General features: G+C 47.0%; 1 protein-coding gene across 3 annotated transcripts in view; it reads right to left on the reverse strand.

Annotated features, from left to right (window-relative positions):
* CBFA2T3 (CBFA2/RUNX1 partner transcriptional co-repressor 3) overlaps nucleotides 1-25,723 on the reverse strand; it is a 364,941-nt gene that overhangs the window by 92,412 nt on the left and 246,806 nt on the right. The window contains exon 1 of one of the 3 annotated variants that reach the window (XM_078670371.1): nucleotides 6,357-6,454. The exons of the other annotated variants lie outside the window; for them this stretch is intronic. Within the exon in view, the coding sequence (XP_078526497.1) occupies nucleotides 6,357-6,366 (10 nt within the window). The 5' untranslated portion in view covers nucleotides 6,367-6,454. Of the gene's footprint in view, nucleotides 1-6,356; nucleotides 6,455-25,723 lie in introns of those variants that run through there. 3 annotated transcript variants of the gene reach the window in all.

The raw sequence follows: 25,723 nt of genomic DNA on the forward strand, positions 1-25,723 counted from the left end.
ATTATTGCCCTGACACGTGCTTGCTTAGCAGGCAATCAAATTCGAGTTACCATATACACCGACAGCCAATATGGGTATGGGGTAGTTCATGATTACGGGCAGTTATGGTCTCAAAGAGGGTTCATGACCTCTTCAGGCTCTCCCATTCGCAATGGAGAGTTTGTGCGCCTGTTGTTAGAGGCATTGCAATGCCCAGCAAGTATCGCAGTTGTAAAGTGCACCGCACATACCAGAAATGAGGACTTTGTTTCGAAAGGCAATAGATATGCAGATGAAGTTGCGCGGTATTGCGCGGAACAAGGGTACTCTTTCACAGAGGTGGAAGTGGGTGGAATAAATGTAAGAACTGAATTAGCCATGATACTGGAAACTGTTGATACTTGGGATGAACTGTCAACCATGCAAGAAAATGCTCCTGATTCTGAAAAAGAAACATGGGAAAAGGCAGGATGTGTAATGGGTGAGACCCATTTTTGGGTCTCAGCAGACGGCAGAGCAGTGTTGCCCAATGAGATGGTGAGTCCAATGGCTAGGCTCATACATGGTCCTGTACACTTAGGGAGAGATGCTATGCTGAGAGTGTTTAGACAGACTTGGTACAATCCTAAGTTTAGAATAGCAGCAGAAGCAGTGTGCCAGCGTTGTGTGACCTGCCAGCAGCTGAACGTAGGGAAAAGAACACCAGTTGCACTAAGTCACATAGGAAGGTCTGGAGGTCCATTCAATCGAATGCAGATAGATTTCATTGAAATGCCAAGGTGCAACCGCCTCCGCTATGTCCTGGTGGTTGTTTGTGTGTTCTCCAGATGGGTTGAGGCATACCCTACACGTAGGTGCGACACCCTCACAGTGGCCAAGTTACTGCTTAGAGAACTCATTCCTCGCTTCGGGGTGCCGGCCTTTTTGGAATCAGATAGGGGAACACATTTTAACAGCGAGCTTGTGAAGATGGTCTGTGTAGCGTTAAATATCGACCAAAAGTTACATTGCAGTTACCGACCAGAAGCCTCAGGAATTGTGGAGCAGATCAATGGCACGATCAAGTCCAGAATAGCTAAAGTTTGTTCCTCAACGACTCTGAGTTGGCCTGATGCCCTGCCATTGGTCCTCATGAGCCTTCGTAGTACCCCAGACAGAAGAACAGGGTTGTCACCACATGAGGTGTTAATGGGGAGAGCAATGAGGCTGCCATCTGTCCCAGCTACTGCACTGTTAAATATCACAGATGATATGATCCTGGACTATTGTAAGGGGCTGTCTGACGCCATGCGTTCTGTGTCTCTTCAGGTACAGGCTGCCGAGGTTCCAGCGTGCCAGGGCCCTTGCCATGACCTGTATCCTGGGGACTGGGTCCTGGTGAAGAAACATGTGAGAAGAAGCTGCTTGGATATTCGTTGGCGTGGGCCCTTCCAGGTCATCCTGATCACAAACACAGCTGTAAAGGTGGGAGGCCTGCCCAATTGGATCCACGCGTCACATACGCGAAGGGTTCCAGCACCTCTGGAAACAGCTCCTCTCTCGGATAGACGTCCAGCTGAGGACCGAGAAGCCATAGAGGGGGCTAGCCAAGCTGTAGAGGTGCCAGCGGAAGCAGGGAACGAGTCTGACCAAGCTGAGGACGGTCAGTACAACAGTGAAACGGAAGACGCTACAGAAGGAGAAAGTAGCTGGGAGTACGAGTCAGACCCTGACAGGTCTGAGAGAGAGCGAGAACAGACAAGAAGAAGAAGGAGTAGAAGGGCACGTGGAGAAGCAAATTGGCCGCAAAGAAGGAGCTCTAGCCTGAGGTCAACTCCAGAAGCAACCCTTCCTCCGATATCAGAAGACTCAGACCCCGAAGAAGGTGCTCAGGGCGCTGAAGCACCGGACCGAAGAAGGTCAAGAAGAGTGCGTGTGCCTAACAGAAGATACTCCACACCTGAGTGGACATATCTGGCGACAAATGTCTGTGAAACCGGAGACAGGGAGGATCCGAGCGGTGGTGGTGTCCAGTTCTGAGCCCATTATCACCGTGGAAATAAGACTGTTGGTACCCGGTGTCGAACAAGAAGGGTCACTAACATTCATGCTCCCCAGACCTCCCCGCCTCAGCAAGTTAAAACACATGTTTCTTACAGAATTGCAATTCCCCGACTTTGGTACAACGATAACAGCACATGAAGAGCACAATCTTCGTTTGGAAATACTGAACTATGCTATTGAAGCTGCAACCACAAATCTGATAGTAGACTGTTAAAGAACTTTGTAAATAAAGCAAGCAGAAAAAGAAGATTACCTAGCGCCCAGGAAGCAGAGAATTTTAGGGAACTTCCCTTGAGTTGATGGAGAAGGGCTAGGGTTGTCTTTTTGAACTGTTAAAGGACTTTTGCGAAGAAGGCTGTCAGCCTCCAGCTGTGTGGATTCTAAAGACAAAAGGATTGAAAAGAGACTGTAAAGGAACGAGAGGAAAAGAACTTTTTGCTAAAGATAAGAGAGAACCATATAGTCTGACGAAATGGAGGCCGGCACCCCGAACCGCAGAGCTAAATGTATAATAGGTACACTAATAGTAGGAGTAATAATATTAATAGCTTTAGTGGTAACAATTTCTTATGTAAAGGGACATGAAGAAGAGGTAAAGGTAACTGATGTGAATTCTGCAGAAACGCTTACACCTACTGTTGCTGGTGAGAAAAGGGAAAACACTCAAGAGAAAGCGTTATTGGCTGCAGAAGCCCGCAGGTTACACGTAGACGAGTCCCAAGGAGACTTTAGGTCAAATGCTTATGCTAAACTTTTATATGAATACGTGGATGCCATGGAGGTTAAGGATTGTTATGTCTGCATGCAATTGCCGGCATCTGTAGACGAGGGTATTAGATACCATCACCTCCCTCTGACATATGGCATTACATGTAGCTTGTTGCTTAGTATATTTTATGAGAGAGATAGTTTTGAATACTATTTCTCTAATTATGATTCAGTGTTGCCAGAAGTCCCAAATTATAAGCAGATGAACAAATGGGACTACTGGAAGAGTGAAGACAGATTGGCCAAGTTCTTCATTCCTTGGATTACCTTAGATACTTCACATGCCCGTAGAAATAACCTGACATGCAAGGTGTCAGAAGTCGAGAAGAAGTTCATAGGGCAGGTGGATGATCGTTATAGAAGACAAAAGATTTTGAAAAAATCTGGACAAGGGAAAACAGATTGGACCGAGGAAGAGAAGTCACACCAGAGAAAGGGTAGTAGTGGTCCAATAGCTTTAGATAAAGCGCAGAGAGGAAAGTTATGTCTTCACAGAGCCAAAACGTATTATGAAAATGTATACGTGGGTGAAGTTGACTGTGAACATGCTTTTAATTTAGAGTACTACACTAAGGATTTCCTGAAGGGAATGCAAGTGATTCCAAATGTGTATTTTGTATGTGGAAGAAATGCTTACGTGAGACTACCTGACAACTGGTATGGATCATGTTACCTGGCAATTGTCTTCCCCAAAATATATCATGCACAAGACTTAGTGATCATTGAGGGTCAGACATCATCGAGGGGAAGGAGAGATGTAGGTGATGCCGAAATGGTTGGAGATGTCTTTGGAGCTATGTTCCCTCTTTTGGGAATAATCCTTAATGATGTTAAAATTAGACGACTGGCAACAGTTGTCGACAGGTTGTCTGCCAGCACTGCTCAGTCCTTAATGCTGGTAGAAGGAGAGATGCAATCGATAAGAGCTATGGTTCTCCAAAATCGTCTTGCATTAGATGTCCTATTAGCAAAAGAGGGCGGAGTCTGTAAGGCTTTGAAGGTCCAGGAATGTTGCACTTACATTCCAGACAATTCGAAGCCCCTTGAGAAAGTTATTAGGAACATAACTAGTATTCACAAGGAGATCGAAGACTTGAGTAGAGAAAATGTTTGGGAAAAGGTGGGCCACGGAATGAGTGCAGTTGGTGGGTGGTTTTCCACCTTAGGCAAAAGCTTTGTATGGTATATTCTAAAGCCTATCATCATAATATTGATCTGTGGGATAATATTGTGGGGATTGGTGAGGGTATTCAAATGGTACAGAGCAAGAAGGTCAGAAAGGGCCCAAAGAGAACAGCTGCGGAGATTGGCTGCCATACAAGATAATCAGTACAGGAGCCTGAGGGCTCTGGAAGCGCAGAGAATGCCAGCAATAACTGCAGTTTAAATGTTAGTGATGACCCCGAGAGGTCATCAAAGGGGGGAACTGAGAGAGCGCAAACTGATTTAAATGTATGAGTACATCACACTTACCTGTAGTAAGCACAAATCATGAGGAGAAATGCCATGAGTGCTAATAGTATCTGCAATTATATTCTGAATGTATAGCTAATGTAGAGATTTAAGTAGAAGTGGAACTAATACAGAAATGTGTGATACTATATGATTTTATTAGATGTGATTATTTTTGAATCCATGTCGTGAAGCTGCTAAAACATAAGATGGTATATGGTTAAAAGCAGAACGTGGTAGGCCTCAGGGCCAGAGCTGGAGCTAAGAGGAAAGGTGGTTCTTTTCACGACGCAGATTATATTAATGGTTTGGTCATTGCATTAAATAGGCCATGATTTATAGAAATGTTTACTTAATAATAGAATAAGAGTATTAACATGCTTTAATTAAATGAAGAAGTTGAATGTTATAATCATAATGAGAAATATTGTAGGCCTGAAATGTTTTAGCATTGATTTACACGTACATGTCTGGGCTGAGAAATGTTGCAAGCCTTTTTAGAAGTCTATGAGAGTTGGGTTCTTGGCGGCAGATATCTGTCTGCAACAGGAAAGGGGGGATCCAATTATAAATGAATGAATAGAGGTCTGTTCAGTAGACGGCCCAGACATGGAGGAGGGTTCTGGAATGTTTAAGGGGTATCAGCGGGCCGGAGAAGAGCCTGAGAAGCAAGGTCAACTCTAACGTCTGAGGCCCAATACAAGGCATCATGGAAAAAGCCTGAAGCTACACCACGTGAGAGGCGTTTCGCAAGGGGCGTCTCAAATGTTGTTGACTGTTTTGTATTAGGGACAGCACCCCTGGGTGGAGTTAGAGCAGATACCTGAGGACCCTTTAGAGAGCGGATGGGTAGGCAGAGAGGGGTCATGACTGGAGAACTATAGGTTTTCACCAAGAGACTTAGAGTGGGTGACTTCCCTTGGGGTCATTCACTGCTGACACCTTTGTTAGGTTGGGATTTGGTTAAGTAGGGATACCATCTAGAACAGGGTAGGGACGCCTAACCTGTGTGTTTTCCTCCAACCTAAATGAAGGAGAGATATGCGTCTATGCTGATAGCTTTATTATTCTTAGAACTTGTGTTAGTGATTTCTGTTGCTCGTCTGAGGGCTTTCCGAGAGCACATGTATGTAATTGGACCTGTGTATCTCGTGAATCTCATTCTGAGATGTCTGTATTTGCAGCTTATCATTTCCTTACAATAAACTTTTGAAAGCTAGAAGTTGTCTGTGGTCTTTGGGAGTAGAGTCCTTTATTGGGTGAACTAACTTGCAGATGGGTGTACTGTTTTCCTCCTAGACAGGCAACAAAGGTTCAGTCGACCAGATCGAGGTTTGGATCAATAGATATAAGGTATCGATCTAAATCTCGCCCTTTCATGCCCCACACATTCTTGTGCGCCTCTCTGCTCCCCCTTCACAGCCTCAGACAGGCCCAACAGGCTCCCACTTGTTTCTACGTCACTCGCCCCATCACAGCCTTCAAAGCAACCCCACGCGTTCTCACTCGTCCCCACGTGCAGGGTCGCATTGGTAAGGCGAGGAATCGGCCATCTGAGTTCCAGCTGTGGGGCCCTTTCTGGGCAGTGTGGTAGCCGATATGGGCGGGGTCTGTGCTATTCAGGTGCTCTAGCGACCCAGTGGGGGCCAGAGCGGCCTTTCCGGAGGCAGAAGGGCCTCAATTAGCGTCCTTTTTACCAACGCTGCGGAGGTGTCCTTTCCCGTCTCTCAGCTGGGCCGGCCCATCAATGTATGCAGATTGAGGGGACCTGAGCAGAAGTGGCCTCACAAATTCAGGTGTGGTTCACCATTGTGAACTAATCCGTGCACAAAGAGTCCTGGCAACATTTGCATTTTTTTTTTTATCTCAGTAAAGTTAGGAAAACATGCCTAATTTTTGAGAAAAAAACCCTACCTCCTTCTTTTCGTTATACTTAAAACATTAAGACAGTGTTTTGCAAAAAAGGTGCAATACGCAAAAGTGAGCCACTTTTTTAGGGTGCCTGGCCCATTTTTGATCCCCTCCAACCCCGCCCACATGCACATCAATGACCCTCGCTCATCAATATCACAGCCCGAGACCCCCTCGGTAAAGGCTCACTCGCCCCCACATACCTTGTCCCATACACTTCAGCCCTCTGTGACTGGCCCATAGGGTTTCCCTGAGGTCTCTCAGCCCTGTGTACTTGCTGCGGTCACACCTCTGCGTTGAGGTTGAGGTAGGTGTGTGTGAAGGTGGGGGCGGGGGTTAACAAGCAATCAGCTGAAACGATTCAACACGCACACCTGCAGCATGCTCGCCTGAGAATTCAACGCCCTCTCCTGAGCCCCTATGCGGCGCCCAGGCACCTGCACCTGGCCCGCCGCCAGACCACAGCACCTGCGGCACCAGACGGGCTCACCTGTCCCACCCCCTCCCTCCTCCCGCGAGTACTGCCGCCACCAGACCCCGAGAGACGAACTCCTGTATCCAGGCAGAAGCTGCCATGTGTAAACAGAGCCGCCACCCCCACGCCTGTCACTTGGGAGCTCCCAGGCAGCAGCTCAGAGCACCGGACGCGTCCAAGGAGGGCCGCCCGGGGGTGGGCGTGGAGCGCACTGTTTATGTTTCTTTGCGTACAGGCTGCTGGATTTGGCTGACGCCCTTACGGCGACGTCTGCCTTTTTGAGAGTGAGCAGGGAAGAGTGACTTCAGCCCCCCCTCCCCTCCACTCCACAGCACTGCTTCCTCCTGCAGGCCCAGGCCTGTGACGGGAGACACCTGTGGGCGAGCAGGTGTGCAGGCCTCAGGGGGGGCTCGCCCCTCCTCGGAGAGCTTCGCAGCTGCAGCCCTGTCAGAAAGGCAGGCCTGCCTGGGATCACAAACCGCCCGCAGGGGGGCGAGCCACGTGCTGGGGTTTATATGTACTCAGATATAACCAGGGCCGCTGGAATTATGCGACTCTGCGGCCGCCGAGCTTTCCGCATAATTATGTATTTGACAAGTAATCCATCATTCAGAAACTGCAGATTTTAACGAAAAAAAAGGAGATCTTGGAGCAGATTTACAAGCCCCTTGCGCCACTTTTGCGTCACTTTTCCCATGTTAAAAGTGACGCAAAAGTGGCGCAAGGGGCTTGTAAATCTGCCTCCCTTGTTTCTAGCTCAGAAGTATCGAAAGTGGCAAATATGCGTCAAATGTATATTTATGCGAAAATAGCCACGGCCGCACAATCGCATAATTCCAGTGGCCCTGATTATACATAACACGGCGAGTGAATTAAATCATGCATATAGAGTATTTTTCGTGGCTGTAAGTGATGTAAGTTATCCACCCTAACATTTGTAACAGAGGCACACTTGGATTCCATAAAACCTTCCGAAAAACCATTTTATATCTGTAGAGAGGAGAAAGGTGGAAATGACCAGTGTGAGAGATGAGTAGAGAGAGGGAGGCAAAGAAAGTAGAGAAGACAAACAAAGCCTATAGGAGTGATCTGGGCCAACTGATTTCTGTAGATCAGTATTTGTCAAAGCTGAAACTTGGAAGTGTAGTCATAATTAACTCCTGATAGCTGTCTGGCCTGGTAATAGCACTTATTTTTCTAGCTGTCAGCCCTGCTGCACGACATGGCCATAAGACATTGATAAAGCCTAGCCAATAGCTCTTGAGTAGGCGTGACCTACTGGCTTTGCCAACGCTTGTTGTGTGTTGAGGGTCGCTTGAAATGACAGGCAGCGGTTTCCTGCTCTTCTGAATCGGAGGTGATTTCTTATCCTTCTTTTCTTTAAAGGTGGGGTGGCTAATCAAGAGTGGAGCCGCTCTGGGTCTGAGCTTCCCCCTTGGGGTGTAACTCTTGGCTTTACATTGTTAAAATGTTGGTCCTGTACCCCGGATTGCTCGCAATGCATTGAACTGCGAATGAGACTCTTATAGCGCTAGGAGGCCAGCGCCTGGATTTGCATCGTCTTAGTTTAGCACTTGGCTTGCTGCAACGTTCTAGATTAATTGTGGTGCAGTTTTTAGCACACTACACAAAGCCAGCTGGTTCAAGATGCTTCTGTTACCTACACGTGCACTTCTCTTATCATCCACCTCCAAAGAATGAAAGGCGGAGTCTGATCACAGTTCTCCGCAACAGGTGCTCAACCCCTGCGCTACCTTGCCTGCCTTTCTGACTAAGCGTTATGTGTTTGCCACGGGCCATGTCGATATGCAAGCCAACTTCCTGCGACGACAGACGCTTTCAACTCATTTTCAAAAATATAAATCTCTTTTTTCTGCGTTCCAAGTCTTTCCTCGCTATTGTTTACGTAAACAGGTGAATTGTTTCCTACCTCAATTAAAACCATCTGCCTTGTAAATGAATACCAATTAACTCATCCTGTTTTTAATTACTCCGTTAATTACACCCAGGCATCGGGGGAAGGATGGCATGGGAATAGGCAGGCGTGCTTTGCGCTTACCCCTCCTCCCTTGTCCCTCCCCTGCTTTCCCCGCTCCTGGCACGGTTCCGAGCGGAGGGCACATCTCAGGGTGGGTCCTGCTGCCAGTGCTGGGAAGAGTGGCACGGTGCCAGCTCCTGGGGAATCCAGGCTGCTTCTCGCAACTACTGCCACTTAAGATGCCAGGGACGTTGGGCGGCCTAGTGCCCCGCCAGCGGCGGGAGTGCACGGGGGAATGAAGTAGATCTGTCGCCCTGGAGCGGTATGTAAACTCGGCGAGTGTGGGCACCTCGCCCCGGGGCGCTGGGCGTGGCTCGCCCTTCACGCGCACGGCTCACGCTCACCTGTCTCTGCTTGGTTTCAGTTTTTTTTTTGTTTGCAGCAATTGTCCCAATCTCCATGTTAAAAGAATAAGCCCCTACTTGTCGGAAGACATTCACCGCCCACCTCCTCGGGGACTCTTAACCGGTTGACCTCTGACCCCCGAGAGCCGCCTGCTCTGGCAATTAAAGTGCTAGGAGGCCAGGGAAATATTGAGTGTTGCACTAAACAAAACCCGTCACATCAGAGAAAGTTAATATTTGTTTCTTTCCTCCTGATGGAAAGTTGTCTTCTTCTTGAGACGCCCAGGCAGTAAGTTCCGTGGCCACACAGCTCTGGCCTATCAGCAGCCAGTGTTCACCAAACACCTGGATGACAGGGCAGGGCCGAGGGTGAAAACCCCCCAACCCGGAACAATGATGAACTGTACTAATTTAGGCCGGTTTGAGTTACACACACATTTAGAATGCTTGGTAAAAGAGAACAAAAAATCCCAAACCAGGGAGCTACAAATGCCTTACAAAGTCCCTGGAAGGAAAACATGTAAATAAGTTAAGGTGTCTGTGAAGTTTGCAGCTGAACAATTACTCCAGTGAGCACTAGATGGCGATGTTTTGCATCGATCTATGCATTCCAACGTACAATACAGCCAATCTTCGGAGAGAAAACCAAAAACACTTTGAAAATGAGTCATGGCTTTAGTCAGAGTTGATCTTGTGCTTAACTTTGCTGGAATTTCCATATGCTTTCGATCACATTGTTTGATTGTAGATGAATTAGATATTTGTTAACACAGATCTGGTTGCCTTCCGGGTAGGAAAACACACAAGGTGATGGACGGAATGTTGCACATTGGCAAAACATTCACCCCCAGTCAAAGATCTGGGTTTAATCCATCGTTATTTTGCTCACCAGGCCACCCCAGTTCAGACATGGCCATATGCAAATCAGTCTTGACCTGTGCCTCATGGGAACAGTTCGGCCGAACTGCCAAGCCATGTCTTCCCTGGACCGGAATCAAGCATCCTAGGACCGGTTTCTGGCTATCAGCCGTCATCAGCCAGAATAGCTTGACTCCAGTGGTATAGTGAGCACGGGACCCACGTCTGGGCATACCCTTTCCACATATAATGATAATTAAACACAGATCTTTGACTGGGGGGGGAATGTTTCGCCAATGTGCAACATTCCGTCCATCACCTTGTGTGTTTTGCTGTTCGCCCTATGTGAGAAGGGTATGCCCAGACGTGCGTCTCGTGCTCACTACGCCACTGGAGTCAAGCTATCCTGGCTGATGACGGCTGATAGCCAGAAACCGGTCCTAGGATGCTTGATTCCGGGCCAGGGAAGACGTGGCTTGGCTGTTCGGGCTCGACTGTTTCCATGAGGCACAGGGTCAAGACTGATTTGCATATGGCCATGTCTGAACTGGAGAGGCGTGGTGAGCAAAATAACGATGGATTAAACCCAGATCTGTGACTGGGGGTGAACGTTTTGCCAATGTGCAACATTCCGCCCATCCCCTTGTGTGTTTTGCTATTCGCCCTATGTGGGAAGGGTAAGCCCAGACTTGGGTCCCGTGCTCACTACACCCCTGGGGTCAAGCTATCCTGGCTGATGAGGCTGATAGCCAGAAACCGGTCCTAGGATGCTTGATTCCGGTCCAGGGAAGACATGGCTTGGCAGTTCGGGCTGGACTGTTCCCATGAGGCACAGGGTCAAGACTTATTTGCATATGGCCATGTCTGAACTGGAGTGGCGTGGTGAGCAAAATAATGATGGGTTAAACCCAGATCTGTGGCTGGGGTGAATGTTTTGCCAATGTGCAACATTCCGTCCATCACCTTGTGTGTTTTGCCTTCCGGGTAGGACCAGAGGTATCTGTGCTGCTGAGAGGGTGTCCAGAGTTTGGGGTCAATGGTTCGGCTGGAACTCAGTCTCCTAAACCTTGCAGGGTTGGATCTTGCAATCTATCCACTCAGCACTGTCGGTGATAAATGATTGACCAATGAGTGGTGTAGGCAGGCTGATGAGGGGTGAAAATGGTCTGATTGGCCAACTGTGCACTGACCCAACTGGGGGGGCGTGGTCCTCAATGGAGAGCAGGAACGAGGGACAGCCTGAGTTTAATTTCTTTCCCGGAAGTGTGGTCTTTAGTTTTTCAACCTCCGGAAAATTGTTTGGAATTTGAGTGAGGGATAAAGTTTAGGTTACCAGGTGATCCCTTTTCACCAAGAACCTAGTACTCCTGTCCAGGGTTTTCGTTTATCACCTGAGGCATTCTGGGAGCTGTAGTCCTAGTTCCCATCAGTTCATTGGGTTGATAACACATCAATTGAAAACATAATGTATTTATAAAAGGAAAACCGAGCACTGCAATGCTGGCTGACCTAATTTTCTAGGTTCACTACATTATATGGCAAGAAAAAGGGAACAGTGAATGGTGTCACGTGGCATGCTTTGTGCAGCATTGTTTTTTATCATTTTAATATATTAATACTGTCTGGGCAAAGTTTCACCTTATTCCAAAGCCTGGTGACGCAGAGAAACGTCGGGGAGCCTGGGAGGGCATTCAGAGCAGCTGCCTTGTAGCTACTTCCCCTCGCGGGGCATCGGTTCCTTTTCTGCGGAAAGAGGCCGAGCTCGGGCAGGGGCTGAACCTTGGAATGAGAGGGTATATAAATAACTAGGCATTTACAGCCATAGGGTGAAATCACCGCTCAGCGTGCCCGCAGCAAAGCAAAGCATGAAATTACTACACTGTGAAACTACAGATGAATAGGCTAACTACAGACATTTTTGAGAGAAAAAAAACGCTAAAATGGAAGAAAAGAACAGAGAACTTCAAACCAAGACAGAAAAAAAAATAGCAGCATTTTTGACGAGATTCGAAGTGGAAAATCTAGACTTCCAGTCTAGTTGGTGTTTATTAAAATATGGTTTGGCAGGGGGATAGTTAGTTTCTTATATGAGGGTCACTGAAATGATGCAAGTCTGCGGCTGCTGCGTTTTTCGCATACTTATGGATTTGCCGCATTAGCCACATAATCTGACTTTCTGCATAATCTGCAGATTTTTTTAAAAAAAATGTTTCTAGCTCATACAGATCAAAAGTTAGTAAAAATGCAGCAACGCTTGTTGCATATATTCCTGTGTTTGAATGTTAAACTAGTACAAACAAGGTGAAACATTTGTCCAGACAGTTTTAGCGTGTATAAATGGCCATATAATGAACTGATCCCATCACGACATGTGCATTTTCTTGCCACATAATTTAGTAAACCCTGCTGCATCATTTAGTCTTCCCATGCCACATAATTCCAGTGGTCCTGCTTATATGGGAGAGGGGACCTGTATGAAACAAGGAGCTTTCCGTCCATGCCTGGGCTGGGGAAAGTCAGGCACTGACTGACACTTCCCCTGCCCCACCAGCTTTAAGAGCCAGAGGCCGGATTGCCCTATTGGTATGCTACGCCTTGTGTCCATTCACAGCCCTTTCAGCTGTCAACAATGGCCCTTTTCCTGGCTGTCAATCACTCTCCTGGCAGCCACCGCGAGGCGGAGGGGGCCGCAGGCCACACACCACAAGTTCACAGCGGTCCTTAAAAACCCTCTGCTGGGAGCGCAGGGAGACAGCTGGTCACCCTGTCAGGCTGGCCACCGGACACCTGTCGCCTCTGGGTAATCCGGGGCAACGTTTGACCTAATTCACCACCAGGCTTCCCCCACCCTCTCAAGCCCCCACAATCCTGATTAAAGGGGTTTTAGCTCAAATCCCGCGGGATCTCCCAGCTGGCTCCCAGGATGGACCGGCCACCAGCACTTACAGTCCGGGGCTTTGTGGCGAAGGGTTACTCGCCACTGTGGTTATCAGAGGCGCAACTAGAGCCACGTTTTTTTTGGGGGGGCTAAGAATTTTTTTTGGGGGGGGACTGAAACTTTAAGCAGTAGGAAGAGTGGCGCTGCAGGGGCTCATAGAAGGGGTGAAACATCAACAAAGCCTCTTTAACATGCACATGGTCTTTTAAAGACCTGTGAAGTGCTCGGGTGAGGCTGAGTGTGTGCCCGGGAGTTGTCTGTGCCCGGGCTGCCACACACGAAGGGGGGGGGGGGAGGTTTGAAGCCCTTTGATTCCAATGGGTGTTGCGCGCCTGGTGGTTATTAATTAATATCTACCGCGATTACAAACGAGTGCGCGAGATATACGGCGTGGAAAGTGTATGTCCGGCAGGTAACAGTTTATTTCTCATTCAGCGCACACTGTGAGCAGAATCGCTTCAAGGCGCTTGGGCTTTAATAATCGTGAGGGATCAAACATGGGTGTTTAGTGGCTAAAGTCTTCCGTGCATTGACTGCTCCTCTGCTAGCTGCATAGAAGGCCGCAGTGCCTTGACATGCCGCCCAAAGGCCTGAAGCTCATCGTATTCTTTGCCGAGTGTCTAGGGATACCAACCTCCTTATGGGGTCTGTGTAGGCGCCCCAGACTCCTCAAGCTCTCCTAGGGTCCCCAAACTCCTCACACGGTCTGTCTAGGGGCCCTGGACTCCTCACACGGTCTAGGGGCCCTGGACTCCTCACACGGTCTAGGGGCCCTGGACTCCTCGCACGGTCTAGGGGCTCTGGACTCCTCACAATGTCTGTTTAGGGGCCCCAGACTCCTCACACATTCTGTCTAGGGGCCCAGACTCATCACGATGTCTAGGGGCCCCAGACTTCTCACACGGTCTCTCAGGGGCCCTGAACTCCTCACGCGGTCTGTTTCTGGGCCTGGACTCCTCACACTGTCTAGGGGCCCTGGAATCCCCATTCTGTCTAGGGAGTCCAAACTCCTCATGCGGTCTTTCTAGGGGCCCGGACTCTTCACGCGGTCTGTCTAGGGGCCCCGGACTCCTAATGCTATCTAGGTACCTGAACTCCTCACGCGGTATAGGGTCCCTGAACTTCTTGCATAGTCTGGGTACCGCAAACTCCTCACACTGTCTAGGGGACTGGATTCCTCACGCTGTCTGCCTGTGGGCACCAAGATCGTCACGCAGCCATTTCTGCGCTCCTCACACTACATGACCTTAAACAAGAGGTTCCTGACTTGCTGTCAAAGTCCCGCGTGCTCCTCATACTGTTTCTCCATAGGGCCCATGTGCGTCATACTTTCTGACCGCCCCAGAGCTCCTCATAATCCTTGTCCAGGTACTACTAGGTCCTCGCATCCTGGGTACAGATTAGCCGAGCTTCTCACACTGTCTCCGAGCCCCTCGCTCCATCTGCCCAGCCCATGTGTCTGCAGCTCACCACACCACATGGCCCCAGCTCCTCAGACTGTCTCCCTGGCTCACCAAGCACATCACGTCCCACACACACTGTTCATGTGCTCACCCCATGTACATGCCCCAGAGTTAAAGAAGCATTTGCAATGCAATAGGTCTCACATTACTGATAGTTTGCAGTATTGGCGTTGCAAATAATAATGCAACACCAGTAGCTCATACTTTTAGTAATGCGAGACCTAGTGCATTGCAAATGCTTGCGAAGTGAGCCAGGAACCAGCATTGTATGTCTCCGTGCAGTACCGCAAGCTGCTCCTAGAGGTCCTTAGTGAGCTAGGCACCAGCACTGCATGTCTAGGTGCAGTACCGCAAGCTGCTGCTCGAGGTCCCTAGTGAGCAAGGCCCCAGCACTGCATGTCTAGGTGCAGTACCGCAATCTGCTCCTAGAGGTGCCTAGTGAGCAAGGCCCCAGCACTGTATGTCTAGGTACAGTACCGCAAGCTGCTTCTAGAGGTCCCTAGCGAGCAAGGCACCAGCACTGCATGTCTAAAAAGTTTGAGTTATTGCCATTATAAATGGCAATGTTTTTTACCCAGCCATGTTGCAGGGTGCAGTACCATATGCTGCCAAAAGGGGACCTCTTTTGGTCACATATGGTATTGCACAATGCAGAAGATATGGTAAACCCACCCTACCCATAATGCACTGCATGCAGGACAGTGCTACGAGTACATTCAGATCTGTGCATATATACAATTAGTAACTTTGAAATCTGACAAAATAATTATTACATTAATTTTGGATTAGGTTGTACTCTGTGTGGGGCTGATGAAGGAAAATTTATAGACAGTTTCATATAAATGTGACATGTTATAGTGAGTGAAGTAACCACTGCCCGCCTAGCTTAGAACCAAGTGTGTGTCCTACCTGAAGCCATTTAAGAAAATAGTGCCTTGAGGCTGTAATTAAAACCTAGGGAGTAAGAACACATGGTTACAGGCGGTGTCCTCATGGAGGTCATAAGAAGAGATTAGGCGGAACTTAGGAGGGACAACTAAGACTATTGACCAACAAAAAAGCCACCATTTACAAAGGACAGGGACAGGAGCTAATTAAAAAGATGAGTGGAAAGTGGGCAGAGCTTTATGCCCATATCCTGAATACAGCATGTCTCGAAGAGACAGCGCAAGCGCTGCTTAGGCGAGACCTAAAACCAGAGATCAGTAGTGTAGCCAATGTGTCATGGGCCCTAGTGCAAGGAAGGAACTGGGGTCCCTTAGCTGCTGTTTGCATTGTAAAATTCAGCAATGATAAAGGTTGGACTCTGGGCCCGGTGCACTGCACCTGCTGCTCCCAAGGAAGCTCCGCCCCAGGCTGTGATGAAACTCTAGTGAGACGAGAAAAACAGGAACCATTCGACCATCTCCTACCCAGGAGCAGTCAAACTGTTTCCTCCAGGAAGTGACTTGAGAATGACTGTTCAAGCTCTTGTACTCTCCCATCTGGTTGGTGGTAATGTCCTGCCCTATGGGCTACCAGAGTCCACACTGACATCCCTTAAGGGCAACCTACACACTGCAGCACATCTCATCCAGGGCCTGATGAAATATGATCACGCCACCCCTATCCTGACGAAACTCCATCAGCTCCCCTTGCCAGACTGCGCCATCTTCAAAACCAGCTGCATCGTTTATAAAACCATCACGACCAGCAGCCCTGCATTTCTTGCAGACACGCTCACCATCTCTGGTGGTTGTCGGCACCCCCGCAGCCAGGACACCATCAGAGGGCAGAATCAGTGTTAAAAAGAAAAACAAGGCGGCAGGCCTCTTCCATCTATGCACCCAGGATCTGGAACCGCATCCCCTATCCATCATGGCTGCCCCAATGCTGATCCAATTTAGGAAACAGTGGAAGATGCTTCTCTTGAAAGAACCCTACATCAGATGCATTACCCGTCCACAACCGAGCTTCCAATCCTATTTACTTTCTGCTTGCATTTGACCATGTACAGCACTCTGATGCCTTATGGCTAGGTTCACACTATAGAAATGCGATATAAGTACATGCATACATAATAGTTTTTCCTTTGCATTCTGGTACTTGTAGTCCTGAAATTATAATGTGATAAAAAAGGAGAACAAGCACTGGAATCCGAGGAGGAAAACCTGGAGTTGATGAATTGTGCAGCGAGTTAGACTCCCTGCTGCCATCTGCAGGGATCAGGAGGTCACAAGTTCAAATCTTGGCTAGGCAGACTAAGCCTTTTATTTTCAGATATTAGTACAGTCTGTGCCATTTCATTGTGTAATAGTAGCAGCTGTCATGTACTTGGCTTACAACAGACAGAAATGTGTTACAAAGCACTATATAAAATGTGTGTTATTATTATACAACAATCAGGTTATCAGAGCCATGCCAAATTTAAGATGATGTTGTTAGTTCCTTAAAGGGAAGAGCCTTTCAGAAGACTCCTATGTTTTTAAGCTTATGGCAGTGAAAATAAATGTGTCCCAATAGCTTATTTTACTTGGAGCAGTTTTACTAATAAATGCAAGGTCACACATTCATTACTACAGTGCATAAGACAAATTATATCAAGTTTATTACCACAGTAGCATTAAATTTACATGAGACAATCATTGTTTACTGCCTCACAGACTGCATATTACAGTTACTTTCCTCATGGAAACAACCCTCTGAATAGTCACGAGGCCTCTACAAAGCGATTTTATCTTCTTGCACAAATTTAACATCATGCATCTTGGTTTTTGTAAAGTACCTTTTTTTGTTAAACAATACACATGAAAAAAGACATTGCATAAAGCAAATGTGCAGATGAACAAAATATGGTACACTATTTATTACTGTGGTTGAGGTGGGGAAGGGGTCCTTACACAGTCGAGTCTTTGCCTTTCCTGTGTCATGGCCCTTCCCCTCACTCACCAATAGTAGAAAAAAATAAATACATAAAAATACACACACACACACACACACACACACTCTCACTCTCTTCTTTCATCTCTCTTCTTTCTTCGCTCTCTCTTTTCACCTATACCTATAATTTCATTGTCCATATTCTGTATTCCTCTTCAGGACAATGTCCTTTTTTGAGACCGATGCTTACTAGCTGAGTACGACTACCTTAAAGAATAGGGCCACCACCAACATCCAATCAAAAGCAAGTTTGCATCAGCAGTTGCAAAAAGAATGCCTTTATAAATTATGATCTATCTATTTGTGTATTCACGTAGCATGAGCCTGTCTGGGCAGCAGTGGTGGGCTCAATTAATGAAAGAGCTTATGAGATGATACATTGATATATGCATTGAGTGTGGATCTATACCTTTGAATGAAACATTCACATTTCACAAAGTTGCAGTTAAAAAATAAATTAAACAAAAGGGAGAATAGGTCGTTAGTCCAGAATCTCATGATTTTCTCTAAAGCGGCGAAGTCAGGACAAGATTTTAGGCCTCCAGGTCAGCAGGGCCGCTTCTAGATGACGGTTGCTCCCCTGTAGATCCCTTGATGGGATCATGGCCTAAAATCTGTAATCACCTTAAACCCATACTCCACAAGGGATCAGCAAGCTTTGGCGGGGTCCGGATTCGGTGTTCTGGCCCCTGCTTTTATGATGGAAGGTGGAAGGTTAATCAGGGTTGGAAACTGATGACTAGATAAACAGAAGAGGGACCCTGAGAAAACCAATTCTAAGGGAACATCCAACCAGGGAAAAAACACAGACTAAAGAACATCAGGAGATGTCCCCACCTTAATTAAACATAGGGCAATAGCTTGGAAACTGATGACTCCATAGTAGGAGCCTAAAAGTCCCTGAAAAACCAAAAGCACAGCCCGGAAATGAGCAAGGAATTTCAGCGCTCATGGCAAAATAGAATTTTGGGAGAGCTTCCCGTAGATGGAATAGAGGCAGATCTCCAAGCCTTTTGCAGTAATTTGGCAGTGCCTCTAGGTGGCGCCCAAAGGCTGCATCTCGTCTTATGGATGTGCTGAACCAGAGCACATCTGATGCACACCATTTATTAAATATTGTATGCAATTAAGCCAGTATTTATTGTGTTTTTGTAGAAACACGCTATAAAAGCAGATTGGGGACCGGATTGCAAATAGCTACCTACTACAATTAGCGGTTAGGGTGGCAGCCACAGTCACAATTTGTGATTGGGCATCAGATGTCTCAACAGTCTTAACAGTGTGTTGTTGCTGCACACAGGCAGTTTTTGCAAGCTTTAGCCCTGCCCATGGTCCATTATTAAGAATGATTAATGCCCACACATATTTATTAGGGCTTCGGACCTACGGCTGGGCTTCAAACACTCTTACAGCTTGACACCTAGTGACTGCCTTATCACTAGACTTCCATCTCCTGCCAACATTCATCTATGGGACTGCAGCTCTCCCTTGTTCCCTGCACTGCTCTGCCTGCTTTATTAGTGTGAAAGTCTGCAGCCCAACTCTGTCCTTTACCCTGCAACCCGCCAGTTCTCTTCTGTATCAACTTGTGCTAATTTCTCTCTTTCAAACCTCTTCTCTCAGATTCCAACATCTGCTGCCTTGCGTCTAGGTTTGACTCCATTATTCATATATATTATGTACATAAACATATACAAGGGATTTACTATCCAACACCTTCCCTACTATCCACGGGGACTGGAGTTAGGAATAGTAAATTAAACTATTCACTATCCAGCGCCCCTTAACGCAAGTCGTTGCAATGACTTGCGCAGTAAAACCTGCGTCGTAATGGTACGCGTTGTAACGGTACGCGTGTACCGTCATACATCCAATTCAGAAGAAACTCAAAAAGACCTTTTTTCCTGCCTCACGACTCGTGAGGGGAAAGACAGGCAGAGGCAGTCAGATGAGATGTATAGCAAAATCAGTAGGGGGTAGCAGGGGGGTGGGCATTAGGTTAGAGTCTCTGGAGAAAAAGAAAATCTGCCCTCCCAAAAAAACCCTTGCCAAAGCTTATCAACAAGTCAGCAAAAGTTGAGGCTTTGCAGTAGCTGTTTTTCAACGTTGACGCCCTGTGTGAATTAATTTAGCATTGACGACCCTTGCTGCTAGCAGACAGGCGTCCTTCTCTGCCACGCTCCGGCAGGACAGACAACAAGGGCAGCCTTGATGCATATTCTGAAATATGAGGGAGCGGTTCTTATGCTGCAGGAAGAAGGCATGCATCAGAAAAAAGAAACCATGGAAGGGGTTTATTGTTTGCTCGAAAGACTCAGAACTGCAGCATTTCGATCTCTCTAGTGCTTTCTGTCCAATGTCTTCAGCTATATGTTTGTCACTGACTCTCATGTTAATACTGTAAATTGCTCAGGCATAAAAAGAGGTGGCGGGGCACAGGGACGAGGTTACTGCGTACAGAAGAATTAATTGTGCACGTGGAAAGCTCACCATGCACAGTTACATATATTATATGGAAAACTCTCTAAGTCCTGTGATCCCCGCTGGAGTGTGGCACTGTTAGGTTTGAATGCTGCCAACAATCATAATGACACCTCACTATATGATCAAAGCATCCTCTCAAACTGTACACTATTTCTTGTGTAACCTTTTGAACGCATGTGAAGCACTTCCGGTTGAAGGGTCGGGTCAATAGATTTTAATAACTAATTCAAGTGCCGAATTTGTAAAGAATTATGTACCAGGGCCCTTTTCGGAAGGCTTCTGCAGCCTGTACCACGTTTTGCCCCTGCCTGAGCTGCCAATGACAAATGCAAAAACAACAGTTGATGGACAGAATGCCGAACAATGTTATACATTCACCCAGTACAGGGATCTGGGCCTAAATCCATCGTTTTTTTGCTCACCATGCCATTCCAGTTTGAACCCAGCCATATGCAAATCAGTCTTGACACTGTGCCCAATGGGAACAGTCCAGCCCGAACTGCCAATGACAGCATCAACTTAACACCTAACCAACGCACAAGTATGACAATTCAGATTATTTCAGGCTACACAAAGCTATAATAATAGTGTGAGAGGCTGGTATTATTAATTTCCAATGCGATTTGACATAATAAAGACAGTTGTGCTCACCTCGAAATTAAACAGACTGCGCCACCAGGTGATGGACTGTTTCTAAAGCCGGTGCCGAGTACCAGAAGACACCAGCTTAAATGAAGCACTGAAATTCCAATTTTTAAAACCCTAATTGGAATGAGATAATGTAATTGACACCTCTCCTCTCATCTTTGTCCTCCTTAAAGTCGTATCAAAACGGGCACTTTGCATTCCAGATAGCAGACCCTAAAGAAGTGTTCCTCTCTGAGACTTTTCTGGACATCTGCATAGCTGCCCTGCACACCCACTCCTGTTTCGCCATTTTAAAGTAGGCCTCACCTGGAATCGAGCAAGGGGCATGCAGGATACACATAGACTCCAATGGATAAAATGGCTCAGCGAGCTGAACACTGGCCCCTGAAACATGCAGGGAGCATCACATCACAAGTTCTACTACAGCATGGCCGACTCGACTTTCCATCCTTCCGAGGTCGGTAAGTTGATCACATTAAACGGAGCAATAGTAAAATCGGTCGTTTAAGTTCTTAAAAGCGGCAGAAGTGAAGACTGAAGTGCTATATAAAGGATATATTAGAATAATGTATGCAGCTTGCACCCAACCCACAGAGCAGTCGTAACAGTCTGGTGCTTCAGGTGCACTTCCATTGGCGAAATAATGTGCAAGTACACTAAAATGTGACATACAAACAGTCAAATCTCACCCCAGAAACGGCGCCTGCTCCAAACTCCGCTCTCCTTTGGGTGGCGAGGTCTCCCTTGGCGCCCAGCAGCTCTCCAGAGTACGAAATGTGTGCGCCTCTTCCAGGGAGGGCCTGTAACCAGTATAGTAGCCTCCCTTTAGCCATGGGTGCACCACATGTGAGCATCACTGTCCTCATCTCCCCACCCCGAGGGGACCACAGCCGCCATGCCAACAGGAGCCGGTTACCTGGAAACCGCGGAGGGGGATCTGTGTCACTTCCTGCAGAACAGGTGTGCAGGCCGAGCCTTAATGAGCTGCTTAATGCTGCAGGAGACACACACACAAAACAAAGCGCCCGCGCCATTTACCAGCTGTCTTGTGTTTAGAGAACATACAGAGTGTGTAATGCGGACCATAGATACGCACATGGCAGGCTAGAGGGGCGCTCCTCGGCTGCTCTCGCTGCCTCCCCTTATGGAGTGTTTGCTCTGACAGCTATTTTTATCTTCTCGGGGAACCTGGCAGTTTAGGCCCTGAGACACACACAGGCCTTGTCAGCTGGCGCAGGGCTGTGCGAGCCCGCCATATCTGCCTCCCCTAGTGTTACACCCCTTGGCTTTCCTTGTACGACACGTTGTCAAGCGTGTTAGTCCGGTTGGTTCTGTTTGGGCAGTGGTGTCCAACTTGGGACCAGGGGGCTGGGTCCACGCTAGATTTTAAGGATAACGGCCTATTGTAGATGGGTTCCATCTCGGTTCATTGTATTGAATTGGATCTTATGTGGCTATCCCGGAAATCTAACATGAGACCAGCCCTCCTGGACTTTTTTTGGAACACCCCTGAGTCAAAGCAAGGCGCTCCCTGCCGAGAGCCTACCGTGTCCCATGTAAAGTGTGAGTCAAACATGCACACCCACTCATGTTTTCCTTGGATTCTGGCACTTGTATGTCGTCTTGCATTTTTTAAGGTGAAAGGAGACATTCAATTGGCAAAAGAAAACGTAACAATTAATGCATGTTCATCTGTCAGAGACAAGTTGTAACCTATCTGCTAATTATCTTTATTCCATCTGGAAACAGAAGATCACAGAACTTGCCCCAGAATACACAAGATGTCTGCTGGGAATATGACACAAGAATGGAATCATCAGACTTTATCTAACTCATTGGCAAGAACATCAGATGCAGTGCTTAGTTTGTAAAAAAACAGAAATGAATAAAAAGAAAGAAAATGAGTACAAACACTGGCTCAAATTAAGCAATGACTGACCAGATATAAACCCCACAGTTCTATCACGCTTCCTTGAGAAGGACAGATGAGAGTTCTTGAATCCAGTTTCGGTCTGAGTTTTAGGCTGAAGGAGCCGGAGATGCCCTTTATCAAGAAGCCCATGCCGGTATGTGGCTTGTCTCGAGGGAATGTGCATCCGCTCTGTCTACTCACTCTTTCTTCGATGACCCTGCCCACGGGTTGCCTCTGCTTAGTGACCCTGTCCAAGGCACAATTATGCTGGATGATCCTATCCATGGCTCGTCTCGCCTCGATGACCCTGTCCATGGCTCGCTTGCCTTGACCCTGCCCAAGGCTTATCCCGCCTCGATGACCCTGCCCATGGCTTGTCTCTCCTCGATGACCCTGCCCAAGGCTTATCCCGCCTCGATGACCCTGCCCCTGGCTAGTTTCTCCTCGATGAGCCTGCCCAAGGCTTATCCCACCTCGATGACCCTGCCCCTGGCTAGTTTCTCCTCGATGACCCTGCCCAAGGCTTATTCCACCTTGATGACCCTGGCCATGGCTCGTCTTTCCTTGATGGTCCTGTCTATGCCTAGTCTTTCCTCAATCAGCCTGTGTATGACTTTTCTCTTTTCGATTCCCGTAGCTTTTCTCTCCTTGCTGACCCTGCCCGTGACTTGTCTGTCCTCGCTGACCCTGCCCCCTGCTTGTCTCTCCTCAGTGGCCCATGGCTCGCCTCTCCTCTATGACATTGTCTGCACTACTTGAGTTGGTAAGTTGTGTTTAAAAAGAGCTCTTGCATGTGGTGGGTCGAATTGGATACTATAAGCATTAAGCTGGCCCCTTTCTAATCACATTCTTTACATCCCTGTCTCCCTCCTGGATGGGCCTGGTTTTTGTCAACTTCAAGTAGTGAGTGTGACCCTATGTCCAAAGCTCTCTCCAGGCATGGGAAGCTCTGTTACACCATTAAGCTTGAATGTCAGCATATTGAGAACAACATGTCATTCTCTAAAAATATTGTAGCCAGAATATAGACTGTTAAGCATAGATAGATTTACTATTCTTAAAACTTAACACCTCATCCATTAACCTAGAAGGTATATATACTGAGTGTGTGCACAAACACATATGTGATGCATGTCTGAGTATAGTCAATTTAAGTGGATGTTTAGTAGATAAGAATAGCAAATCTTCCCATACATATGTATATTTACCATTACATATGTAGCATAATATTTAAAACATAATATTCTGCCACCACGAATCAAATGGTCAAAAACATGGTCGCGACTGTGTGAATACAAACTCAAAAAACAGAAATATTTTTCCTGGATGTGGTCCCTGTCTGATTGGCAGTGAACGTTAAAGGACAGATTACATTTTAAGAAATAAAATAAGGGCCAATTAAATCTCTCTGTGTGGTCAAATACTAGCTTAGTCTTAAAACATTGAGACTTTATGTCACCCACAAATGAAGGACAAGTCTGGTCTACTCAGATTGGTCTAAATACAATCTCAGAAAGACCATATAAAAACTACCCTCTATTTTATTGGGATTGTAGCAAATTGAAAACCTGCAATCCAAGATGGCCTCCACCATGTTCGACACGTTAGTCCTCTTTCTCTCTTCATGTCCGATTCACCACACTTCTTTAGCTATCTCTATGTTCTTTTCGGCTGAAGGAAGTCAGTGCATGGAAGCCATCAAACATTAGGGAATGTAATAATCCAAAATTCGATTCAAAATTATATTAAAAAAATATCCCTGGTTGCATGAATGAAGTTGAACAGAAGTTTCATTAGTGAATGAGAAGTTCACAGCACTTGTTCATCTTTTAGGATAGTGAGTTTTGACAGTGTTGAGAGTGTAACTGGCAGCACGGCTACATGGCTCCCATCTTGCTTCTTCCTGGTGTATGACATGATACAACAAGTTTCAAATCTACGAGGGGAGTAAAAAGTGTGTAAGTTCGCTCTACTTCCAAACTGTCATTTTTTAAAGTATCAAACGAGAGAGAATCTGTACCATATGTTATGTGATCATCCTTGATCAAAGGAAGGGTCCTTACCAAAGTGTCCCACTAGTCAAACTAACCTATTTAGGAAGGGACACCTGTAGTAAAGTCATTTGGATACCTGAAAAAACCTGGTCTGCTGTAACGCGTCAAAGCGCACCCAGATACACGAGGTATACTGGGTGGGAACCCCATGAGTAAGCATGCCACTATACCAGTGGGTGAGGGTTCTTTTACAAAAATTATGGAAACCTCTCCTTTGATCAAGGGAGATAACATATGGTATAGGTTCTCTCTTGTTTGATAATTTTTTTGGGGGGGAGGGGGTGATTATATAGCGTGAACTCGACCCGAAGGTATCAGAGCGCCATGCATGAGCACCAGTTGCGTTACAGATGGACACATTCATTTTGTTAGGCATGGGGAGATTAAGTGATTTGCCCAGAAGCACAGGATGTCAAGTGTCCTTGCTGATACTCGAAACCCGGTTACCAAGCTTCGAGGTCCACCGCTCTCGCCATTAGGTGCAATGGTTTACATCAATGCTAGTGCCAACAACCACTGGTTCTGTGGGTGAGCCCAGTCGAAACTGGTTTGCCCCACAGCATTTATCAATGTGGATCACAGCATTCACCTACAGTGACTCTGCACAATGATGGAAATCGGTGGGACAGTGCTGACCTGGATCAAATAATTCCTTTCTGACTGCATTCACCAAGCAAAGGTAGTGTACACCACTTTTCAACCACCTGGATCACAACAGAGCCCTTAAGGAACGACCACGTCGCCAATTGTATTAACTTTCTCCTCCGGCACACATCCTCGATGGCTAGCAGCGAGGCTACTCCATGTTACAGAGTTGAACTTTAAGATCCAACAAAGCCCTGGGAAAACCAGCAAAGAGCTGTTGCCAAAGCCACGTGCACATCTTGGTGGTCACGACTGACTTCCCCTCACACCATCAAAAACTGCTTGAGGAGCACACCTCTTTTCACCTTAACTGGCTAGCACCATTGGTCCGCCGAACACCACCCCTTATGTGCTGGACGAAGCAATGTCCAATCTATCAGTTACATTTGATAGAGATCTGTCTTTTTACTCCATCAAGTCAGTTTTATCGTGAAGATTTCACAGGGTGGGTGGAGAGGGACCTGTCTTTGCTAATTCTTCTGCAGAGGACTCTATAAATCATGGTGAGGTCCCTCGTGACATGTATTTCTGGTTCCCACAGAAAACCATATCCAAATTACAAAGAGTTCAGAATGATCCCAGTGCCTTGCTTTTTAACTTAAAGCGCTGTGACTACATCACTGCAGCCATGAAGTCAATCAGTTGGCTCCTGTTGAAAGAGTGCATACATTACAATAACACTCTGGCTAGGTGTAAAGGCCTTATGCTTCTGGCTACCTGAAGAGACTTTACATTCTCCTGTGTGAACCAGTTACCACCCTCTGGCCTCTTTAAAGATGCAGTCTCTCCAGA

This window comes from Lissotriton helveticus, chromosome 12, assembly GCF_964261635.1.
Source record: "Lissotriton helveticus chromosome 12, aLisHel1.1, whole genome shotgun sequence".
NCBI lineage: Eukaryota > Metazoa > Chordata > Amphibia > Caudata > Salamandridae > Lissotriton > Lissotriton helveticus.